Consider the following 24426-nt stretch of genomic DNA (forward strand, 5'->3'; position numbering starts at 1 on the left):
CCAGTGGTGACATTATAGAAAAGGCCCAATTTCAGATTAGAATTAGCTGGCATTGCTCAACAAAGCCTACATGCAAAAACAAATGTCTCCATAAATACATGCATGAAAAGAGTAGAGAGATGAAGAATGTATGAAAGAGAGAGAGGAACAAACACAGAGAGGAACAAAAAGTGACCCACGTGCAGGTCAGAGATGTTCACAAGCTGATTCTTCCACAAGTAAGTCGAGTGTGGACTCTCAGGAGTGCAAGTCTGAGTCAAGTCTGGAGTCTCTGGAGTGCAAGTCGAACTGAGTCTGGGCTCTCTGGTGTGCAAGTTGCACTGAGCTTGGAGTCTTTGGAGTGAAAGGTGCATTGAGTTTGGTGTCTCTGGAGTTAGTTTCGTGTCTCATGTCTTACGTAGATTATTTTAGTTTAGTCTCATTTTACCTGCAGGCACTGCATTGTTCAAAAGTAAACCCACTACTAAAAACCTGCCAGTTCCAAGTAACAAGCTTTTCTTTCAGTCTGAAGGACAGAACTGAAGCGCTACACACAGCAAGTAAAGTGTTTAAAAGAAAGAGAGTCTTGAATCTGTCAGTGAGTCTGCAGTTTATATAATACATATGCAAGCAAGCACATGCATTAGCTAATCCAGCTGAAGTTTTGATTTGTTTTAAAGAAATGTGATCTATAATAAAAATTTCAAGTTGTTTTGCCTCTATCCTTTAAACACTGCATTCATACTACACACTTTGTGCAGTGCTTCAGTTCTATCCATCAGACTGGAGGTTGTTCAGAAACTCCATAAATACAATGATGTGTAGATCATTTAAGCCATATATTTAATTGAGAATAGTACAAAGACAACATATCAAATGTTAAAATTGAGAAATTGTAATGTTCATTGAAACATATTTGACGATTTTGAATTTGATGCCAACAACACAATTCCAAAAAAGTTGGGACGGGGGCAACAAAAGACTAGTGAAGTTGTACAATGCTGAAAAAATACCCGGTGATTACTTGGCAGCAGGTGAGTAACAAGATTGTGTGCAAAAAAGACACAGATAGGCTGAGTCTTTCAGAAGTAAAGATGGGAAGGGGTTCAGCACTCTCTGAAAGACTGTGCAAGCAAATAGTGCAACAACTCAAGAATAGCGTTTCTCAACAGAAAACCGTAAAGACCATTTGCTTTTCATCATCTACAGTCATAATATCATTAAAAGTTTCAGAGAATCTGGAGAAATCTCTGTATGTAAGGGACAAGGCCAGAAACTAGTATTTGCTGGCCATGATCTTTGAGCCCCGATGGGGCTCTGTACTGGAAATCACTATTTTGCTCAGCAACACTTCTGAAAAACACTGTCTGTGAAAACAGTTCATCACTGCATCCACAAATGCAAGTTAAACCTCTAAAACTAAAAGAAGAAACTGTACATAAACATGATCCATAAATGCAGCCTGAGCTCATTTAAAATGGACTGAGGGGAAGTGGGGAAGTGGAAAAGTGCCCTGTGGTGCAACTAAATCTGTTTTTGGAAATCATGGATATTGTGTCCTCCAGGCTATAGACCAGTCAGCCAGTGCTCAGTTCAAAAGGCAGTATTCATGATGGTATTGAGGATCATTAGTGCACATGGCATGGGTGATGTGCTCATCTGTGAAGGCACCATTAATACTGAAAGATATATACATGTTTTGGCAATATATGCTGCCATCCAGACAACGTCTTTTTCAGGGAAGGCCTTGATTATTTCAGCAAGACAATGTCGAACCACATTCTACATGTATTACAGCAGCATGGCTCTGCATTAAAAGTGTCTGGGTACTAAACTAACCTGCCTGCAGTTCAGACCTGTCACCATTTGGAGGGTTTATGAAATGAAAAATATGACAAAAGACACCCTGAACTGTTGAGCAGATGAAATCCTGTATCAAACAACAATGGGAAAACATTTCCTTTTCAAAACTGCAGCAATTGGTCTCCTCAGGTTGCAAACGCTAACTGAGTGCTGTTAAAAGAAGAGGTGATGAAACACAGTGGTAAACATGACCTCATCCCAACTTTTTTGGAACATGTTGTTGGCAATAAATTCAAAAAGTCCATATATTTTTCAAAAAACAAAATTTCTCAGTTCAGTATTTAATATGTTGTCTTTGTAGTATTTGCCTTTAATATGATTTACATGATTTGCATATCATCACATTCTATTTTTATTTCATTCCGCACAGCATCCCAACTTTTTTGGAAATGGAGATTTGTTCGTTATTTGAAGCTGTACCAAACCTGATGCCACTGTGAGGTGCAAGAAAACAATATTTCAGCAAATCTGAACACACACGAGGCTGGAAACCTCACAAAAAGTCTTGAGTCCGAGTTCAGTTGCAAGTTGTCAACATTTAACTCAAGTCCCGTCTCAGATGCAGGTAATTTACTATGAAATCATCTTTCTATCATCTCAAACCAGTCTGCCCATTCTCCTCTGACTTCTCACATCAACAAGGCATTTTCGTCCACACAGCTGCCGCTCACTGGATATTTTCTCTCTTTCGGACCATTCTCTGTAAACCCTAGAGATGGTTGTGTGTGAAAATCCCAGTAGATCAGCAGTTTCTGAAATACTCAGACCAGCTCGTCTGGCACCAACAACCACGCCACGTTCAAAGTCTCTTAAATCACCTTTCTTCCCCCATTCTGATGCTCGGTCTGCACTTCAGCAAGTTGTCTTGACCACCTCTACATGCCTAAATGCATTGAGTTGCAGCCATGTGATTGGCTGATTCGCTATTTGTGTTAACAAGCAACTGAACAGTTACCTGGCCAGTGTGTGTACATTTTAAGCTTAAATGAATCCTGCATTTTTTCCCAGCATCTACAATATCTTTAGTGTATGGTTTATTTCTCAAAACTGCATACAACATGAATTCTTCAGTTAAAGGTACTTGTAAAAGAATAAAAAAGTTGTAATTTGCTCTTTCACAGGTGGAAGGACAAGTTTTGCAAAAGAGAGCTTTTGTGGTAATATATAAGCAGAATTGTTCACAGCAGTGGTGATAGGAATCAAACATCAAAACATCTAATGCTTCTAAAAGCTACAACGCAGTAAGTTAGAATATCACTGCTCTCAGACGAAAAACCTTGTATCTCCATTTTTGTATCTCTGTTTTTCAGTTTTTGACATAATTTGAAAATGCCTGTTGCCCTTTATTTTATGTGTACATTTCATGATGAATGGACAAAAAGGAATGACCCAAAATTGCTTGGAAAAAAGTCTGATTCCATTGACTTACGTTAAAAGTAAAAGTTATCATTTTGGAAATACAAGGTTTTCTTCCAACAACAGCGATATGAAATGGTTTGAAGACTCATGTCTGATGCCTCAGACATTGTTTTACAATAGTTTTGAGATAAGATTTTGGTCTAAAAGGTATTTTTTTTTAGATCCATTAATTGAGTACATGCAGGGTGTTATAAGGCAAAATAACACCCTAAGACAACTTTCAGTTTTCCAGATTTACCACTGTTTCACCATTTTCAACATTATATATAAAAACTCAGAAGGCACATGCAGGTTCACTGGTTGTTTTAGCAAAATAAATAAAATGGCTATGTACTGTAAACATCATGAAGGTAAAACTGTTTGGAATTGTTCTTTAATATATTACATAGGCGAGTAAAAATAATGATTTATTATTGGGTTAAAGATTAATAAAGTGCAGCTGATTCCTGCACAAGGCCATTTCTATCAGAACTCCAACTGACCAAACTGAGCCTCACCATGAGTTAATCACTCTTATTGATCTGATATGTAATCCCCCACACTGCATGGCAATGCACAGTAAGCATGGACTGAGAAACTGATTGCCCCAGCCTGGATGACCAGATGAGTCAATGTGCATGTGTCTGGCTCTGTGATCTTTCCATTGAGTGTCAGCGCTCTGTCAAACCAGCAATTACATAAGCATTAGACAAGCAGTGCTGAATATGCAGTGCAGTCGGTCACTGACCCCAAAAACAGCTGAGACACCACTGAGACATTAGAGAGTAGCTGAGAGAGATGCTGCAGTACAAATCTACACACAGTAATGCTTGATCATGTTGGAGCCTGTACTGTACTGTTTCTAGGCAGCAAGATGTCACCCAATGTGATACATATGACCGTTGTACAAAGAAAACAAGTGAACTTTACAGGAGAAGAAGAAAAAATAGGAGAGAAAAATGTATAACGACAATACATATTACTGTTGTCGGAAGAAAACCTCATATCTCTAAAATGAAAAACTACAAGAGAAGGAAAAAATATACATTCATTTTAATGGAAGTCAATGGAACCAGACATTTTTCCAAGTCATTTTTGCCCGTTTCTTTTGGCCCATTCATCATGAAATTTGCATACAATGTAAAGGCCAACAGGCATTTTCAAATTATGTCAAAAACTGAAAAAACTCGAAAAATAGAGATTTGAGGTTTTCTTCCGACAACAGCGATATATACATATGTATATACACAGATCAGGCACAGCATTATGACCATCTCCTTGTTTCTAAACTCATTGTCCATTTTATCAGCTCCACTTACTGTATAGGTGCACTTTGTAGTTGTACAGTTACAGACTGTAGTCCATCTGTTTCTCTGATACTTTGTTAGTCCCCTTTTACTCTGTTCTTCAGGGATCAGGACCCCCATAAACCCTCACAGAGCAGGCAATATTTGGGTGATGAATCATTCTCAGCACTGCAGTAACCCTGATGTGGTGATGGTGTGTGAGTGTGTGCTGTGCTGGTCTGAGTGGAGTGTCTAACAGGGTGGACTCAGTGTTTAAAAACTCCAGCAGCACTGCTGTGTCTGATCCACTCATACAAACATTATACTACACTGTGTTACTAAATACTGGAAAAGTTTTCAAATGAAGATTACGATTAAAGAGTACCTAGTTTATAATAATATAAGTGCATGATTTAATAATACATTTAAGCTATGTTTCTTCGCTAATTTGCTGAGGGGGTGGGGTTAGAGTAACTTTCTGGTGGGCCAAATCAATAAAATAATAGGAGGTGTGCAATAAAACACTTTGGCATTCAACATCTACTTTTAACATGGAAAATGTGAGAAAAAAAGTGTTTATATGCCTGTTTGTTTTGATCTGTGAATGTGTTTGTGAGCATACATGTAGACAAAGGACTCACCGGATTGCAAGCAGTTCATGACCTGTCTTGTCTTCTGGGAGTTCAGAGTGATCTCCTGTGTTGAAAAATACAGAAACAATCTTCACTATAAAACAGCTCCTGGAGTCTTTACATGTGCCTAAATTCCGACTGCGTTTAAATGGCAACAGATAAACTACACTTTCCTGACTGTTTTGATTACCAGTTTTCAAAATTTCAAACTCACAAAAGTTTCAATAACATACAGAATTAGACACAAACAACAGTATAACTTTAAAACAAATAAATAAATAAAAAGTTTTATGATGTTCAATTCTCCAACAAAAATGTGTGCAATGCACTTTGTTTTACTTAATGAAAGCACCTCATAAATGAATAACCTTTATAGTTATACAATTTAATGCAATATTTCCATACCCAGACAATACCAAACCATTAATGGTGGGATTTTTGCAGATGCCGTTTTCGATCACTGTACAAAGATGCTTCCTTCCTTCCTTCTATGATTTTTTCAGTGTGAGTGCATGAAATAGCACAAGCGCAGACACAGTCACAGATCCGATTACAGCTCTAAACCCACTCTCCTAGTATTTTATCTATAGGTCCAGTCATAGCTCTATTCTCATCCCCAGATCTCAGCTCCAGGAAGCAGGGATTAGGGCACAGCAGCTCATTCAGAGCGTGATTCTGATCAGTGAGCGCTTAGTACTGTTTTGTTTATTCAAAGTAATGACAAAATGCAACTGATTTATGACAAATTATTATTTGTGTGTTTACTTGTTCAAAGGGCTACTTGCTGAAACTAAACAAAGATCTTTACATTTTTTGTTTGTTAGCCCAACATAAATAAAACCTACAACAGCACTGAGAAGTCACATGATTAACATAGGAGAGCAAATTAAACGGAAGAAATTCCACACTTTTGCATCGACCTTAGGGATTACTGATGTTAGCGTGTGTGTGTGTGTGTGTGTGTGTGTGTGTGTGCACTTACGGCTGCTGATCTTGGCTGCCACTCTCTGGGCCAGTGAGGAACTCTGAGTGAGTTGCTCTCTAAAGCTCTGGCCCATGTAGTAGTCGATGTCGTTTGCCCGCAGCAGCTCTTCAAAGGTCTTAGTTGTGTCCCCCAGGTGCTGGGTCAGAATGTGGCACACCCCTCGGCCCTCTCGCATCCGCTGCCGCAGGTGAGACAGCTCCCGTGCCTGAGCCTGGATCAGTGCATCAAACTTACTGCAATACAGAAAGAGGAGATATTAACAGGTGAATATCGTACATTTTTATTTTATTCACCTGAAACTGACCTACGTGCAATTTCATGTACCAAAAAGAACCATAATTCATTTTTATATGAATCTCTTCCAACCTTTCTGTAGACTGAATATGTGCATGTGTTGTTGTTTTTTGTCAGAAACAATAAATTCAAAGCAGCATAGTTTCCTCATATGGATGTATGAACTACGCATAGCTTCAACAGTGTTTACATAATACATCAAACAAATTCTTCCAAAAAAGCAAGGAATTTTTTGTGATATAGGCCCTTTAAAGCTGAAATAAATTGATATTTTTCAACATTATAATATAAATTAGTGTTTTTAATAATGTAAAATAATATAAAGCAGTCTAGTCTCTGTGGCTATAAAAAGCTATTTTTATTATGCTAATTTTCTGTGAAAATAATCACGATGACCTTGTCACCTATTTGCTGTAAAGCTGAAAGCTATCACTGCTGAACATAATGTAATGTGAATTTTTTAGAGCCCAGTAATAAGCTTATTCTTATTATTCACATCAGTGACCAAGGGGTGTATAAAGACTTTCAACTTCGGAATGTCTGTAAAATTTTACAACTGTGACCAGCAATGCTGATGCACAAATACACCTAGCAAAATTCACTACCTGTTTCTCCGTGTAAACATCTGCTACTCACCCAGGCCAAGTACTGCTTTTGGCTTCCTCCGTTTGCCCTTTGCCTTTCCTCAGCTGCTCCTCCAGAGAGGACACACGAGCCACCAGCTCCTGCAGCTCCGTGTCAGGTCGGGGACGGCGGGGCAGCGAACCGCAGCCGTCTGATGACTGCCAGCCCTCGTCCTCCTCAGCCCCGCTCTCCAAACCCCAGTTGACTTTTCGGGGCGTTGATGTGGGTGTGGCGTCCCCAGTGCGAGTCTGCAGGCTGCGCACCTGCGCCTGCGAGCGGGACAGCTGCCCCCGAAGATCCTCCACCAACTGCTGAAGAAACACCACATCGCCTTCTGCTCGACCCGTAGAAGCCGCTCCAGACCACCATTGGGAGGCACCGTCCCGGTAGGAAAGAGAGGTGCACAGCTCCAGATCGTCAAATTCTGCAGATGGAGGAGTGACTGGTGTCAAGAACTTGTATGTTGCTTCAAAACAATGATACATAAACAAAAGAGAGACTAATTTTATGTCATCCTTTCACAAGTATGACATGATGTTTTTGGTGGTATTTTCTGGGGAAATGACTGAGTTTTTGCTGCCTCCTAATGGCGACATACATCCATGAAACTCATCCTCTACAACAGCAATGTCCAGTCTTCTCCACAAAGGTTGTCATTCCAACCAAGAAGGACTGCACATTAGTAGTTATTTGAAGGCTGAGCAATTGATTAAACAAGTAGAATCAGGTGTGCTCCTGCTCATTTCGAATGAAAAACTGCAGCCACACCGGCCCTCTGCAGGTGAGATTGAACACCCCTGCTCTACAATAGACACCACAAAACTGTTCACATGATGCCAAAGTCCTTAAAGGAAAGTCTGTTCACTCAGTGGCCATCTTGGCAACGCTCTTGAGCAGTTATTTCTAGTAATACAAGACAGGACTTTTATCTCTTTGAATAAAGAACCCAAAAGAACCCACAGTAATGTTTCAAAAACATATTTGAAACACACACAACTCACATAAACTGTTTGTAGCATTTGGCAAACAAAGCTGTAAACAAACACCTGCTATGCTGTTTCGTATGTTTTGGCTGTGTCCCTCTATTTCTTTATATTGGACCTCCATCTTCAGTGCTTCTGATTTCACCGGTGTCCATATGGAACCCACTCCACTTATCGGTTTGTCTGGTGTCACTACAGAAAATCCACCTTTGACCAGGGGCAAATCTAATACAATAGCATATGCTTCTCTTACAACAAGGCGCTTAATTTTACTAAACTGGCAGAGCTGCCTTTCTCCTCTTTTTGGACACTGGATAAGAGATATGATGCATTTTCTCATCTTAGAGAAAATCGACTTCACAATGCAATCGTCAAATGAGTTGTATTTGCACTGGAAACCATTTCTGTCGTATGTGGATAGCCTTTCCCTTTTTCCCATTTTATAGCACTGTAGGTTTACTGACTATTAATTTTTAATACATTTTTCATATTATTTAAGATATGCAGGCCACCCCCCCATTTTATTTATTTATTTATTTTTGCTCCTTCATTGTTGTCTTGTTTTTTTATTGTCTTGTACAATATATCTCTAACTTGTATTATCTCTATTGTCTTGTACGTATCTCTCTAACAATGAAGACTTTTTTTGCTTACACCTTCACCAAAGTGTATGGCTCTTTTTTAAAAGCAGGATTTTCCATAAAAAGCCAACACGTTGAGTGTTACGAGCTAGCCCACTCATTTTTCAACCAGTGAATTATCTCCTTCTCCTTTACATTGTGTCTGTTGATGCATAACAATGACAAAGCTAGGAGCTACTTTTTAAAAGCTATCATTCTACAGAATCAAATCAAGCAGAGATATTATCACTAGATTACATTCAGTTTTTAAAATATTAGCATATTTGGAAGAAATGTGGCGTGAGTGCGGTGTCAGTCGCATAGAAACCTGGGCTACTGGTGTCGTCTCTCTCTGCCTCATTCTCACTGCGGCCGCATGTCTCATAGCCCAGATCCTGCAGGTCCACCTGTACCTGCTTACTGTCCTGCTGCACCGACGTCTCTGCTGAGGAAAGAAAAGCACATATTTTACCACGCACTTCAAAACGTACCCTACAGACTAGCCTATATCATGGGTGCGCTGTTTAAATAACACCATTTTATTTTTGATTAAGTAAGCCTATTTCTGTAGGATAATAGAGGATTGATATTCTGGGATAACCCTTCACTTTTAATAAGTGGTGGACAAAGTACCCAAGATAAAACATTCCTCCAGGAAAAGTAGAAGTTCCTCCCTTTAGACCTCCACTTGAGTAAAAGTACAAAAGTATTTACCTTCAAATGTACTTAAGTATCAAAAGTAAAAGATTAATTATGGCTCTAATGTCCACTTTTTACAAACAAGCAAAGATTCAGTTTCAGATTTATTTACAACTTAGTTCCAAGTTTAAGTTTAATAAAAACTGGCTTTAAACTCAGGATCACAAATGAGTTCCTTTACTATATTGATCTGTAGGTCTCTGTTCATAAACATAAACCAGCCCAAACTAATTTACTATAAAATGAAATGGTGCTTGTATAAATTCAGAAAAAAGCCGCGTCAGTCACGACTGCATATGTGGACATATTTCTATATTGTGCTCTATTTACACAAAGTTAGGTTAGTTCATCATTTATGTCATTTTGACATCATTTATGACTCTTTGTCATCATTTATGACTCTCCCAAAATTTTACGCTGCTGCGCTGACGTTGAACCGTGTGCTGCACTGGGTCGGTATGACCAACAGGTCAAAACAAGCTCTAAACAAAGTGACCGCTGTGCCCTGATTGGTGCTCTTGCTTTGCTTCTTTCGTTTTCACATGTTACGTTTTTATACACACAGAAACCAAAAGGAACGACAGATTTCTCAAAATGTAGTGGAGGAAAAAGTCAGATATTAGACTTTGAAATGTAGTGGAGTGAACAGTAAAAAGTCGCCCAGAATGGAAAAATTTCAGTACAGATACACGAAAAAACTTAAGTACAGTAACTAACTACATAACATTCTGGTAAACAGTGACTCTCATAAAAGCTCTTATGCTTTGTGATTCAGCTGCACAATTCCCAAATAAGATACATGAAGAAACTACTTAAGTAGAGTAATGAATTACATTTCCTTCATCACTGTCTACCACTGCTTTTAATAAGAACCATTCTGAGCAACAGGCTTTTTGTTGTGCAAAACAGTAAATACTAACCAATACAGCTGACCAATACACAGATTTTTGTGAATATTGGTTTTAACCCTAGCCCTGTGGGCCTGGCAAAAACAGTGCTAGTGTTTCACATTGGAATTTCTACAAAGCTGACTTCTTATATACCAGCTTTTCAGGTGAGGCTTAGAATAAAGCTTTGTGCTTATTTGTGACACACCAGTATAACGGTTATGACAAGGAGGAAGAATTTCAACCAGTATACCAGATGAACCAGTATGAACCAGTTTATACTGCTGTCCCTTCCACTACTACTACACTAACGGACTGAACACCACAGGGTGAATTGTCAATTAATTCCAGTACTACTGTTTTTTATGGTCTTCCATGAATTTAGTATGACAGGTATGGAAGTATGAAAACACTTACTGAGCAGTTCCCTGTAGTCTTTAAGCTGCTCAGCCTGGGCCTGCACTGTGGCCTCTGACACCATCAGCCTCTCCTGCAGGTCACGGCTCTCTTGCTGCATCTGCTCCAGGTCCAACTTCAGACGCACCGTACACCCACTCAGTCCAGCTTCCACTGAACTCAGTGGGACTTCTCCAGATACACTCTCTACCTGCTCACACACATGAACACACAGGTTGTTTTATTGTGTGGATGTGGGGTAATGTGTTATGTAATCATCTGATGTAAAACCTTAATCCTAAACCTAACCACAACTTTAACCCTAAAAAGCAAAAAGAAATGTTTTGCACAAATGAAACGTAGCTTTTATAAAAAGCTGTAAAAGTTAGCCCTGTTTTTCTTTGATCTTCTTACAAAGTTAGAACCAGTGGTAGACATATTACAAAAATCACAAAGTAAACAAAGAAGCATTCTATTTATTATTCTACTTCGGTTAAAGTACAGACTGGTTTGCTTTTAAATGTATTTAAATATCAAAAGGAAAAAATACTCCAAATTACTGCATTTGTTATATTATTTGATGAACAACAATTTTTTTCTTGTTTATACCTGCAGTCATGCAGCTCTCCTTTACAGATATAATATAACATAACAACTGTAGTTCGAACTGTCTCCGAAGCAGAACAGCCAGGTTCAAAAACAGCTTCTTCCCACATGCCATAAAATGGCTGAACTCTAAATAAAATTCTTTTCTGATTACTCCATACCTGGGAGCGCCAGTGCAATACACTCTCTTGTACATATACTCATTTAAAATGTATTTATCTGTTGATAAACATATGTTTACATATACACTACACTTTGCACTACATTGTACTACTTACGTTTTTTTTTCTTTTGCTCCCCGATCTAGTCTGAGCCAATGCAACATAATTGTGTTCTAATGCACACTGTATGGTGTAAATGACATGAATGACAATAAAGTCTGTCTAAGTCTAAGTAATAATTTACAACATTTAATGTTTTTCTGCATTCAATCCAAAAACGTTTTTTTTTCATAAGATTGTTAGGTATTACGAACCAAGACCCCCCTCTGGTGTGATAATATAATGGGCTAAAAGAAATGTTCTAACATTATTTATTTATTGTTATCCTCTCCCTCTCCTGGAAAGTTCTGTTTTAGAGACATGACTTATTTTGATAATAAGGTATATGCTTGGAAAACTTAGTGGTACTTCCTCCCCTGCAAGCGCCCCCTACCTGTAAAGAGTGGGAGAGCAGTGGTTGCAGGTCCAGAGAGAGTGGCCTGGAGGGTTTTTTATCACCCTTAAGGACTTGAGCACGAGGGGTGCAGGCTTTTCCTGTGGGATCTGAAGGTTCTTCACTAGGTTTCTCAAGTTGTCTTTCACCCTCCCCTGAGGCTCCACGTCCACTTTCCTCAGACTCTCTCTCTCTCGCCAAGCTCCTGAGCTCCTCATTCTCAGAGCGCAGGCTGAATAGTGCTTTCCTACCACAGGAGATCACATTAATCACAAATTACAAATGTAAACTGAGAGACGGTTTACCTCCACATTTCATTTGCTCCAAGTCTCCTAGTTACCATGTGTGTACAGTTCAGTTCAGCACTAAGTCCTAATGTGGGTAATGTGCAGTTCCCACTCATCATTTAGTGAGCAATCCCCAATTTTTCAGTTGCCCGTTGTTTCCAATGGATAGTCAGCATAGCAATACGATTTTAAAAGCTGTGTAGAGGCTTAAAAAAATCTCAATAGCTTAAATACCTCATCTGAGAGAAAGAAGAGAAACCAGCTTTCTCCAGCTGAGCCTTAAGCTCCCACAGTTCTCGCTCCACTGCCCTCTTCTGCTCCACCAGTAGCTTCACCTCTGCCAGACCCTGACCCTCCATCACAGCAGCATCCTGGGATAGCGGCCTGGCCGCAGGTCCTACGTGCTGCTCATAAGCCTAAGCAGTGAAGAGAGAAGAGAATTGTTTGGTGAATGCGTTTTGACTAATGGGCAAATAGAAATGCTCCAAAATATAAGGAATGTTATCAGATTAACACACAAAAAATGTAATTAAAATAATGTTTTTGAAAAGTTTGCATTTTGGAGACATAAGGTTTTGTTATGTCAGTGTCAACACATACAGTCATATACAAAAGTTTGCATCCCCAGGTCAAATGATCTTTTGCTGACATTCTATGTGAAAATAAGTGAAGAAGTCCTTTATACAGAACACATTTCTGCACATTGTAATTCATTTATTTGCTGAATTTAACACACAGAAAAACAAAAGTGCAAAAGTTAGAGCACTTTTCATCTTTTATGTTTTATTTTTCTTCAATATGCTAAACAGAAATTGTACCTTAAAATTAGCTGAAAAGTTGCATATTTAAGCATGTTCTGCGTGGAGTATCTGTTAACTTATTTCTCAGAAAATTCTGAAATTTACTTAGAAAATCATTAAAAAAAGTAATTTGATTGCCGGTGTTTGAACGTTTGCTTATCACTGCAGATGGATGGATGGATGAACAAACGACAGACGGGTAAGTAGAAAGACAAACAGACAGACAAACAGACAGACAGTTACTTTTTTGGCCCCAAAAGGGAAACACTAAAAGAAGTCAGAACATATTTACAGTGTACATACACAAGTGTACAAACAAGACAAAGAAAACTTATGTTTTCAGATTTACCACTATTTTACCATCACTAGCATTACATATAAAACGCAGAGGACTTTTGTAGTTTTCCTGGAGGTTTTTCAATAGTAAACAAAATAGCTGTTTGTGTTGCAGACACTGTAAAGAAACCTGAGTCTGTACGTTTCACATCAAACCACTCTGAATGACTCTGTTTACACCTGAGATAGCTATGCAGAAATTTTGATAAGTAAGTCAAAATTCTCTTTTCACGTGTGCAAAGAAAATTTTTTTATCCTATTTTTATGGCATTACGGCTTCACTTCTTGCTTAATGAAAGAAGCAGAGAAATTTTGTCAAAAGTGCAGTTTCTGAACTTTCAACTGGAATCAAACATATCTAGAAGTAAAAGAGATGCTGTATTATGATGTGAGATAAAAACAAACCAAAAAAGGCGAAGTGCACCCTCCAACCTGTTCATACTGATGAATTTAACCTCTTATTCTCCAGGGTATATTTTGGTTTTCCATCTGAATTTATCCAACCAAATCATAAGGAAAATTATTCAGTAACTGCTTGAAATAAATGTACATTTTTATTTCTTTATTGTAAAGGTTCCCCTCAAATGAACCGAAAATGTGTTTTATCATCATACACATATTGCTACATGTGTTATTTTATAAAAGTAATTTTTACAGAGCTGATCACTGAAGAGACGCCATCTGTTTATAGATTATAGCCCAGATTTGTGGAAAAACGGGTCGACTTTCAGTAGAAAAACAAACTGAGTTCAGTTTCTTTTATTATAAGGGTTTAAAATTAAATCACCATCTATTTGACTGGAAAGAAGAAGCGTTACAGCCTCATACGACGCCCAGCTTCTGAATGTAGCTTATGAAATGTGAAAGTTATGAAGAATATGACGAAGTGCGTTTTGAACCACTGCTGGTTCCAAGGAGTTGAAGAGGTTAATTCATTATGTAACTGTGTAATCGTGCAATCATATTTAAACAAAATGATAAAACCTATAACTGTAAAAGTAGTTCAGAAAGGAGTTTTGCTTTAAAAGAATCAGATGAAATGATGAATGTGTGCATCTTACCTGCATAACAGCCAAAGCCTGAGCTGTTAGTCTGCAGTTCTCATCTTCCTCAGTGCTGTCAGCAAACTCACTGTTACAGTCTTCTTCCTCCTCCTCTGTAGTGAAGTCTGAAATGACAACAGAGCACTGTTAGCCCACACTCACACACACACACACACAGACACACACACACACACACACACACACAGACACACACACACACACACACACACACACACACACACACACACACACACACACACACACACACATATGCATTTGTCCAGCAACCACACACTGATGGCATTTATTGTCATGGAGACAAGAAAACTTGATCCAGCAGCACATCTCCGCTTACTTCACTGCTGAAGCACACACTGCATTCCCTTTCACATCCAGTCTCACCAGAACCCAGAAAAATGACAGACACAGCCTTAAAGATCTTAACTGAGAGGTGTTTCCATGCAGACAGGAAGAGGGAGGGTAAACAGAAGCAAGAACTATTTCCTGCCTAGTTATTTACAGCTATTTGAAATATAAAAATATATACATTTTTTGTTGTTTTAGATGAAGGAAAATGGTGTAAAAAGAAAATGTGGGAAAGGGGGTATTTACTTAAGGTTTCTATATGGATATTGAAAAAGAAAAAGTGGTACTGATCTGTCTCTAGATTTCAGTTATCCTAGAGGCACACTTGGTCCCCACAAAAAGCTAACTACATGTTAAAGGCATATCTTGACTTTCTATAAAACATATACACAAACACTTGTTTTATGTAATGTCAAGATGTGGGATCCTACATGTTTCCCATATGCATTATATTTATCAACACTGTCTGACAAAAATTGTGTCTTCAAAATGTTAATTGTGCAGGAGAAGGAAAAAAGTGTTAACTTTGAATGGAAGTCAATGTAAAAAGATGATACTCCAAGTTACTTTGGGTTCTTCAAGCTGAAAATTTAGTACATTGTAAACGGCACCTGGTAATTCGAAATTATGTCAAAAAATGAAAACATTATGATTGTGTGTTAGCAATGATGACTGTGAATGGGCTGTTCATTACACAGTCAGTTGGTCTAGGCTCAGATAAAGTGCAGCCCTGGGTGAAGAGCATTAATCCATCTCTAGGTGAAATATCCCCTCATAGCTGAGAGAATGTAGCTATTAACTACTATGATATTGTTTTACCTCAAAATCTGAAGACTAGGTTGATAATGTATAATGTACTGTGCACTCTGAAAGTATGCTGCTTATTCATTATATCAGCTTGGTGAAGGTTCAAATCAGCTTTACTTCTTAGCATTTTGGATGTGAATGTGAGCAGAATTGATGGGCTTAAAAAGTAGCTGTGAGTACAGTGGAACGTCGGTCAACACCAGCCGTGTTTCCATCCAGCTTTGGAGTTAATTTAAACAGACATGTTACAAATGATTGTCCTTCCACTTTGCATAAGAGAATTAAACTCTCCAAATCATTCATAAACACATTTCTGGAAAATATGAAGCAAGTTCAGAGGGAAATGTTTAACATTGTGCAACATTTCTTTGCCCTCATGTTTAATTTTATGGTTGTAATTAACATTGTAAAAGCACAAAAACATAATAAAGAGAAGTTTCTTTGATTACTGTTAAACTTTATCACCTGTCTGTAGAGCAGTTTGAGCTGCCACTGATATGAAAAGTGCTCTACAGCAAAGTTATTATTATTATTACTGTTAAATTTTCTTTTCTTTTGTAGCTACAGCTGGGCATAATGAATCACATGATCAGTCATGTGACTTTATTCCATCCTTTATTCACATTTGTGTTATGTATTTTGGAGATCGTCTTTGATACTTGCTGTTTGAAGTCATTTTTATTGGATATGTCAAAATGCATATAAAAGTATGGGGATGGACACCCAACTAGTATTTGCTGTGTAGCGTATTTTTTTGTTGATGAAACTGAGACAGGGATTGTGCTTATGACTGTGGGACCAAAAAGAGTAAAAGATAAGACAGATATAGAGAGGGGGAATGAGAAAGAGAGAAAGGCAGGAAGAAAGAAAAATAAGGAATTTTTCAAAAGAGGAAAAAATACCTATTTAGTCTCATCACAATAAAATTATATGTATTTGTTAAATATACACATTTATTAACTTTTTCAGTTCTGAAACTAAATTTTTAAAGGTACAAGTGTACGCAAAAGTTTGTGTTCCGCTGGTCAAATGACACGTTTTGTAGATTTGAAGGTAAGTTAGCACGCCCTCTATAGGGAACACACATCTGCACATTTTACTACACAATTAATGTTTATTTGCTGAATTTAACATATTGGGGGAAAAATAAAACATAAAATGTTGCCTGTGCAAATGTTACGGCACTTTTTATACTTTGTTTCATGTTTCGTATATTCATTGAACTCAGAAAATAGAAACTGTGCAAATAAATTGCAGGAAAATATTTTCATATATTATTTTCATTTAGAAAATCAACAAAATATGTGATTTGACCAAAGGAACGTTTGTATGCAACTGTACAAATGGCAGTATCAGCTGTAAACACATATAGAAATAGTCTGAAATGAGGATGTCTATCAAATTAGCATTAAAAGCTGACTCAGAATGTCTCAGAGAATCAGAGAAGCAAAATTACTCTGCAATGTCTTCCGGTTTTCTAGAGGGTGCTCACGAGTGAGTCCAAAATGAATGGGTTGATATGGAGCCTTTGAGCAAAATCATAGTTTCTAAATGCTTAAACATTTTAATGTAAAATAATACAATCATTTCCTGAACACAGAGCAGCATAAAACATTTTAACACCGCTGTTACTTTTTAAAGAGCTATTAAACTCGAGCTATAGGTGTTTAAAACATTGCCTTATGTATATCTATGACGTCAGTGAGCGCAAACAGCCAACAGCCAGTTGGCTCTTTAGCTGCCTCTTTAGCAGTAAAGTCCGCCTTCTGCTGCCCAAAACCTGTTTGCTGTAAAAAAAGGGAAATATTTGGGTAAGACTTCTTTGTTTTTTTCCCTTTTTAGTGAAATACATCCTTCTACTTTCTAAAATTAAAGAAATATACTGGGTGAGTGATTAGAATCTGTTTTAACATTTTTTTTTTTAGCCATTGAGCTCCATTTACTCCCATTCATTGAGGACTCACTCACGGGTGCCCTCTGCTGATTAGCAGTCTCGTTTTTGATTTAACAGGGGACTAGGAAGTGGCCAGTGGTCCTCATTAACCGGCTCCGGTATCATGGAGCTGCGGCTATGTGCTTGTGTGCAAACATCTGAGAATGATGGTGTTGATTTCTGAGGGGGAAAAAAAACCCTCCCAAGTGACCAGAACAGATCTTTTTTTCCATTGCTTTTCATTGCTTTTCCAAAAACGAGTACAAAACTATTATTGTATGATGCAAGACTAGAAACATCAAACACAGTTATATTAAGAAGATTATTACATAAACACTATTGCTTTCTATAAAAATCCTCCACAATATCTTCTGATACGCAAAGCTATTGCATCAAGTAGACAGTAATAAACTACAGTACAATACATGCATGCAACAACAGTTTTCGTTATTTCACATGCATAAGCACAGTTTGGTTAACATTCACCAGATTAAGGCTGAAAGTGACTCCCACACAACTTCAGAAGTTATTTTTAAAGGTACACTAAGTGCAACTAAGTGCTTCTAAATAATAAGCATTAGCTGCTACTTCAACGGCTGGACAGTCGGTTTAAGTCGAGTTCAAGCCACTGTTACAGCAGAGCATTTTTCCTGCTTAGTGATAACCAACTTCTTACCAACATTTAACATATTCAGAAGCTACTTGGGACAGTTGTATTGAGCGTACCTTTAAATGCGTGTACCGCAGCAGGAATTCAATGTGCAATTACATATCACTTTTGTCATAAGAAATATCTCCGAAATGGTAACTTTACACAAGAAGGAAAAACACCTACTTTACTTTCAATGTAAGTCAATGGAACCAGACTTTTTCCCCCAAGTCATTTTGGGACCTTGTTCCCCATGCATTCATCATAAAATTTACACACAATGTAAAGGAAAAGAGGCATTTTCAAATTATGTCGAAAACTGAACAACGACAAAAATGGAGATATGAGGTTTTCTTCTGATAACAGTGATATGTAGCTGTTGTTAGCAACACTGAACAACAAAGCAGGGAAAAAATACCTACATAGGTCTGCAGTCTAAAGCCACAGTCACACTAGAAATCTGAAGCTTTGTTGCTTTGAAAAATGACCACAGCTGGACCAGAAGATGAAAATTCTCCATTTTTATATATTTCCTCCAGAGGAAATATATAGCCAAATCAGTAGCGCTCACTAAAGTTGAACTTACTCCAGAAGTCTCTGACCAGACATCCACTGATTTGAATGTACCTTCGCTCTGGCAAAAAGCTAGTGTGACTGGGCCTTAAAGCAGTGATCATCAACCCTGGTCCTGGAGTTCTACCATCCTAGCTCCAACCACAATCTGCCACATCTGCTCCAGCTAATAAACTTCTTCAGAAGTCCTTTATTGACTGGATCAGATGTATTAGGTAAGGGCAGAGCAGTATGTTAGATGCAGGTTGGAACTAAACTCTAAACTCCAAAAAAAAAAAAAAAAAGATTTCCAGGACTGATAACATTTGATCTGAGTAACAAATTATATTTTCTATTTTCATTAGTGCAAAAACAAAACCAAAAGGCTCAGTACATTTAAATATGCCCATACAAGGGCAGGATGTTTTAGTTAATTCAATAAATATTAAGACTAAAATTGAATGGCTGAATAATATTTAAAAGTATAACAGTAGTAATACAGGTTATTTGTTAATAACCAATAACCTATTATTAAGTTAATGACCAAAAAACAAACACAGGCAACATCAAAGGCAGTGAATATTCAATAACGTTAAGATCACATCATCTACATGCAAATTTAAGCATGTCTGTTAACCTTAACTTACTAAATATCACAATAAAATTGTCCAAAACACAACTGTTCATTCAAATGGATGCAATTTTGTCGACCTCAGAACATGCATAACATTTCGTCTTGCTGGATGTCATTAATGGTGTCTACAAGCTTGTCAGTATAACACACAATCACCCCCTGAAGCACAGGAGGCTAAATTACAGCCCAATCTGGAGGCTGTCCCTCACGCCCACCTCCAGTATCAGCCTGAGATGTGGCTGTAGGCTCAGTCTCCATTGATGCCAGAAGGTCCATGTTACCCTGTTAAAGTAAGAGGAACAAACATACATATGCAGTTTCTGTAGTAAAAAAGCAGCATGGAAGCATCTATTTTGGCTAACTGTTACATGTAGTTGATCAGTCAGACATGTTTGGTGTCTGGAGTTTGTGTCTGGGTTCTGCACTGGAACTATGGACTTAATATAACTAACAATGGTGAAGTAATGGAAGTTTGTAGCCATCAAATTGGTACCAAGCAAACCAATAACTACAAGAGTTTTTAAGCAATCTTAAACAGGGATGCACCAAAATTTTCATCAGTGAAACATTTCAGCTAAAAGCAATCAAAAATGTCACTTTCAGTTTTTGCCTAAAAATTGAAATCGGGGAAAAAAAAAAGAAAATAACTAAGGATTAAATAGGACTACAGCCAGGTGTTAACATATAACACCTTACAAATCATTTGAATGACAATGAAAATGTGAAATTGCAATATAAACTGCTGTTTATTTTCTTCACCGGTCAGTGGAGATGTGTTAAGTTTGAGCAGCAGCAAATAGCAGACAGACAAGTCAGACGCGTACAAGTATTTCACTATTTATATGAGAGATATTAGACAAGAAAATTATAATAACTGTTTATGGTGAGTATTCAGAGGAGGTACAATAACCAACAACCTCTCCAGTACAGGATTGATTTGAACACGATATCCTGCTGAATACGCAGATCACACCAAAACCAAAGCAGTAAATCCTTGCTATAGCCCAATGAAGCTATCTGGGGCTTCTGAAATCATAAACGACATTCAAAAAGTACAAAGAAACAAAAAATTATGCAATTAATTGTCTTGGATGAGAAACCATTATTTCTTGTCAAGGGTGTTGGATTTCATGCCACATTCTATTTATACCATTATTATTTTAAAAAGTGTATGCATTTTTAATGTTGGCTCAGTTTTGTCTCATTTTATCAATAATAAAAATGTAGTGTCTTTATTACATTTGTGTTTTATGTTTATTCAAAAGGATAAATAAAACGGGAACTTAAAAAAAGAACATGCTTTCATTTCTTGTTTTTTCAGTCATTTGTGTCTTCAACTTTATTTTTGGTTTCAGCCAGGAATTCACAAACAGGCTTTGCTTATGTGGTTTCTGACACTGTAGGATGGGGATATTTAATAAAAATTCAAGGTCAAGTTAGATAAAATTTCCTCAAGCAAAGGTCCGGAACATCATAATGTCTAACTTGCACTATGATTCAGTGCCATATACTGAACTAGCCTAGCCCTGAACTAGCTCAACATCTTATACACTCAGCAACTGAATGTCAAATCAAATAAAGTACAATTCAGTAATATTTCAACGTTTATTGAGTTTTCTCTTTTTAGAGGATGTCATGTGAAATAACTTCCCTCTGAGTCACTTTCTTCTCCGACGGCTCTTTCTCGCCTTGTCCCTCCCCTGTGTGGGACACTCACTCGAGTCTCAGTGCCCATCGTAATGCACAGATCTGACTGGCTAAGTAGCGTTACTGTGATATTTATGCATGCGACTGGTCTGTGAGTTTCCCGGCTAAATATGGTACTGTAAAGGGTGGGAACATTGATTAAAATAGGTTAACTCTGTTGAAAATTAAATAATTCTCCATAGTTCATTGTAGGTCCAGGTCTGCACAGGACAGCGTCTGGGTCCGGATTCGGACTGTGGTCTGCCTATTAGTGACCTCTGCTGTAGGACATGCTGTTATCTGTAAAAATGTAAGTATGTCACAGCTACAAGTATGTCACAGCTACAGTGCCATACAGTGTCAGAAACAATACAGGCAAGTTTTTTTTGGTATTACATATCTATTTGATGCTGTTTGAGGCAAGTGTGTAAAGATTTAGGTATGCAGTTTACAAAGTGTTAACTGTGGAGTGTAAGCTTCCATTACATGTTAGCTACATCAGCCTCACAGCCCCAGCGCAAACCTGAAGAAGCAAAATCCAGACCCCAACAATTTATTAACTAAGCGACTATAGGGAAAAATATGTAAAGTTGTTGTTTAACCAATCTATCACTTTAATATCAGCTTTGGACAGATAGAAATGCATTTGCAGACCTTATGGTTGGGACAGGAGGGCTCCTGAAGTAAATCTCTCTCTCTGAGCTCCTGCAGTTCCTGAGTCAGTTTCTCCACCAGCGGGAGATCAGAGGACTCCACCAGCTGCATCTGCAGATCCTGATTAGCACACAACAATAAATACACAAAGACCTTGCAGTGACACACAAAAAACACACACAAAGCACAACAAACCTTGATGATCTCGTCTTTGATGCATATGGTTCGGTTCAAAGCCTCCATTTCAGAAGCTTGAGTCTGGATTTGGTTCTGGTTGATGGCCAAGGAGGAGCGTAGAGCAGACATCTCACTCTGGGCATCCTTCTCTCTGGCAAGAACCAGTCGGAGCTCTTCCTGAAGGCTCTGAGTGTCCACTGTGTGGTTTGATGTACTCTGTGATGCATTTCCTGCTGACAACACTTGTCTGCGCAGCTCCTGCAGCCGGGCCACCTGCTCAGACATCATCTGACCCATACGCTCTGAGGAATCCTTTGAGATGGAGTTTAAGATGTAAGAGGGTCATCTAAGCGTACCTCTAGCTCACTTTTTTCCCCTTACACAATGGTGTGTTACATAGCAATGACTTTTTTTAACAGCATGCTATACAGTATCATAAACCTCATAAGCAGGTCTATTTGAGATTGCATAATAACTCCATGACGTTTGAGGCAAATGTGTGATGACTCAGTTATGCACTTTGCATGATGCAAAATATTGGCTATATACTTTTACTACTTGTTAGCTGCATTAGTCTCAGAGCTTCAGTGCAAAACTAAAGAAGTAAACTTCAGACACAAAACATTTCTTGACTACAATGCCTTAAAACACTTTACTGTAGGGTACAGTTCACAAATCAACATGACACCCACGTGAGCTTGTCATGACAGCTGACATAGACCATCATAAATGTTTATTAATGCTTATTCCAATAGGCGTCATCCGTCATAAAAGCTACTTTAGCTAACTTTGATCAAAACTGGCAAAATGTAACCTTTACAGCAAATGACACCTATTACAATGAGCATTTATAAACATTTATGTAGGGTCAGTATTAGGTCAGTTGTCATGACAAGCTATTGAGGGGTCATGTAGCCTTATGAACCATACCATACAGTAAAGTGTTACCGTGAAATCTTTTTTAAATCTTGTCAATATATCTAACACTTGGTATCCTGAGACTGGTGTAAGAATGTTACAAGATTTCTTCTGCAAAAAAAAATAAGCAAACAAACAGATAAGCAGTGAGAAAAGGAGAAATGTCTGAAAGTAATTAAAATGATCCTAAAAATTCTTACAATTCTCAGAATATTACATATTACATATATTGACTAGACTTGAGATTATTTTACCCACCAAGATATCAGTTTTTGCAGTGGATCAACTATATTTTGGGGTAAAGCCAATACAGTACAGTAGTTTCTGGCCAGACTATTGCTTTTTGCCTAAAATGTCATCTGAATTTCAAAGAGCTACACAATAACTGTGGTCAGTGGTGGTGTGTTGTTACCTTGATGTACTGGTCCCTGGCGTTGATTATGCCGAGCAACTCCTGGACATGTGCATGGTGCTCCTGGGCCTGCCAGCTGCAGTCCGCCAGCAGCCCTTGAAACAGTCGCTCCTTCAGTTGCAGCTGCCTCCTGAGCTCCTCCATGACTTCAGTGGAGCCCAGAGGCAACTTACTGAGCAGGGCTGCTGTCATCTCCTGAAAAAAGGAGAGAGAGTAAAATTACTTGTACACTTAAGAATTAGGAATGCTTTAATCAGGTCTTTTAGATCCAATACCTATAATGTTGATTGATTTACTCTAGTCAACAGAAGTCTATTATAACTTAGCAGCAAATAAAGAATTCCACAATTTTGTGCTTTGGTTTTATTGATGGTCTACTGAAGGATGCTGCTGATGCCAGTTTGCTAGCAGCTGCATCCACTGCACTTGTTAATTTCATACTCTCCACATAATTTTTGATGTTAAGTTCTTAAAATGGAGTTATGAAATAAGTGAAATTGAAATAAGTGAAATAACAGGGAGGAGAACCATGCCTGAAGGTCCTCTTCCCTCCACTCTAACATCCTATAAATTTTATGTCTACATTCCATTTTCCACAACTAAGTTTTAATACCTCACATCACCCCATCTCCTCCATGTTCCTCAGTCCTTTCTCAGTATTGTCTCTGTATATTAAAAAGGGAGTCTGGCCTTCTAGATCAAGCAATAGCTGCCAGAACTCCGGCACAAGTTTAGAGATCTCACCACTGCTACTTTACTACTTTAGTGACTGCATTTACATGCGAGATAAAACAGAGCTCAGACTCTAAGATCACACCCAGATTACGTACTTTAGGTGTGGTATATGAAGCTAAAGAACCAAGATTCACAGCTTTGTATGCCAAACCTGAGGTACGAAACCTGGGTGTGATCTTATTAAGGTTTGTGGTGTTAAACATTTTAGTACAGGAGCAACTTCTATACATATATTCATCATCGTCATTAACCGCTTAGTCCAGACAGGGTCACGGTAACAGTTGGGAGAGCAGAGAATCCCAGATGACCCTGTCCCCAGTGACCCTGTGATACCCCAATACTTGGCACACACCCTCCAGTCCCCTTTTTTAAACATGGGGACCACCACCCTGGTCTGCCAGTCTAAGGGTACTGTTCCTGAGGACCATGCAATATAGCAGAGGAGCGTCAGCCATGACAGCCCCGCAATATCCAGAGCCTTAAGCATCTCCGGACGAATCTCATTCAACCCCGGCTTGCCACTGAAGAGCT

The 24426-nt window shown here is 38.2% G+C and overlaps 1 protein-coding gene across 9 annotated transcripts in view; it reads right to left on the reverse strand.

Annotated features, from left to right (window-relative positions):
- LOC108439839 (phosphodiesterase 4D interacting protein) overlaps window positions 1–24426 on the reverse strand; it is a 140209-nt gene that overhangs the window by 29180 nt on the left and 86603 nt on the right. For 8 of the 9 annotated variants that reach the window (XM_037537383.1, XM_037537382.1, XM_037537385.1 and 5 more), the window contains 12 exons: window positions 23161–23355; window positions 21849–22142; window positions 21654–21773; window positions 19529–19595; window positions 14391–14497; window positions 12428–12609; window positions 11907–12153; window positions 10668–10857; window positions 8993–9109; window positions 7074–7485; window positions 6141–6376; window positions 5168–5222 (listed from right to left, as the gene is read on the reverse strand). In XM_037537383.1, the coding sequence (XP_037393280.1) occupies window positions 5168–5222; window positions 6141–6376; window positions 7074–7485; window positions 8993–9109; window positions 10668–10857; window positions 11907–12153; window positions 12428–12609; window positions 14391–14497; window positions 19529–19595; window positions 21654–21773; window positions 21849–22142; window positions 23161–23355 (2222 nt within the window). The remainder of the gene's footprint in view (window positions 1–5167; window positions 5223–6140; window positions 6377–7073; window positions 7486–8992; window positions 9110–10667; window positions 10858–11906; window positions 12154–12427; window positions 12610–14390; window positions 14498–19528; window positions 19596–21653; window positions 21774–21848; window positions 22143–23160; window positions 23356–24426) is intronic. The other variant, XM_037537379.1, reaches the window with a different exon arrangement.

Source organism: Pygocentrus nattereri, chromosome 4, assembly GCF_015220715.1.
Source record: "Pygocentrus nattereri isolate fPygNat1 chromosome 4, fPygNat1.pri, whole genome shotgun sequence".
NCBI lineage: Eukaryota > Metazoa > Chordata > Actinopteri > Characiformes > Serrasalmidae > Pygocentrus > Pygocentrus nattereri.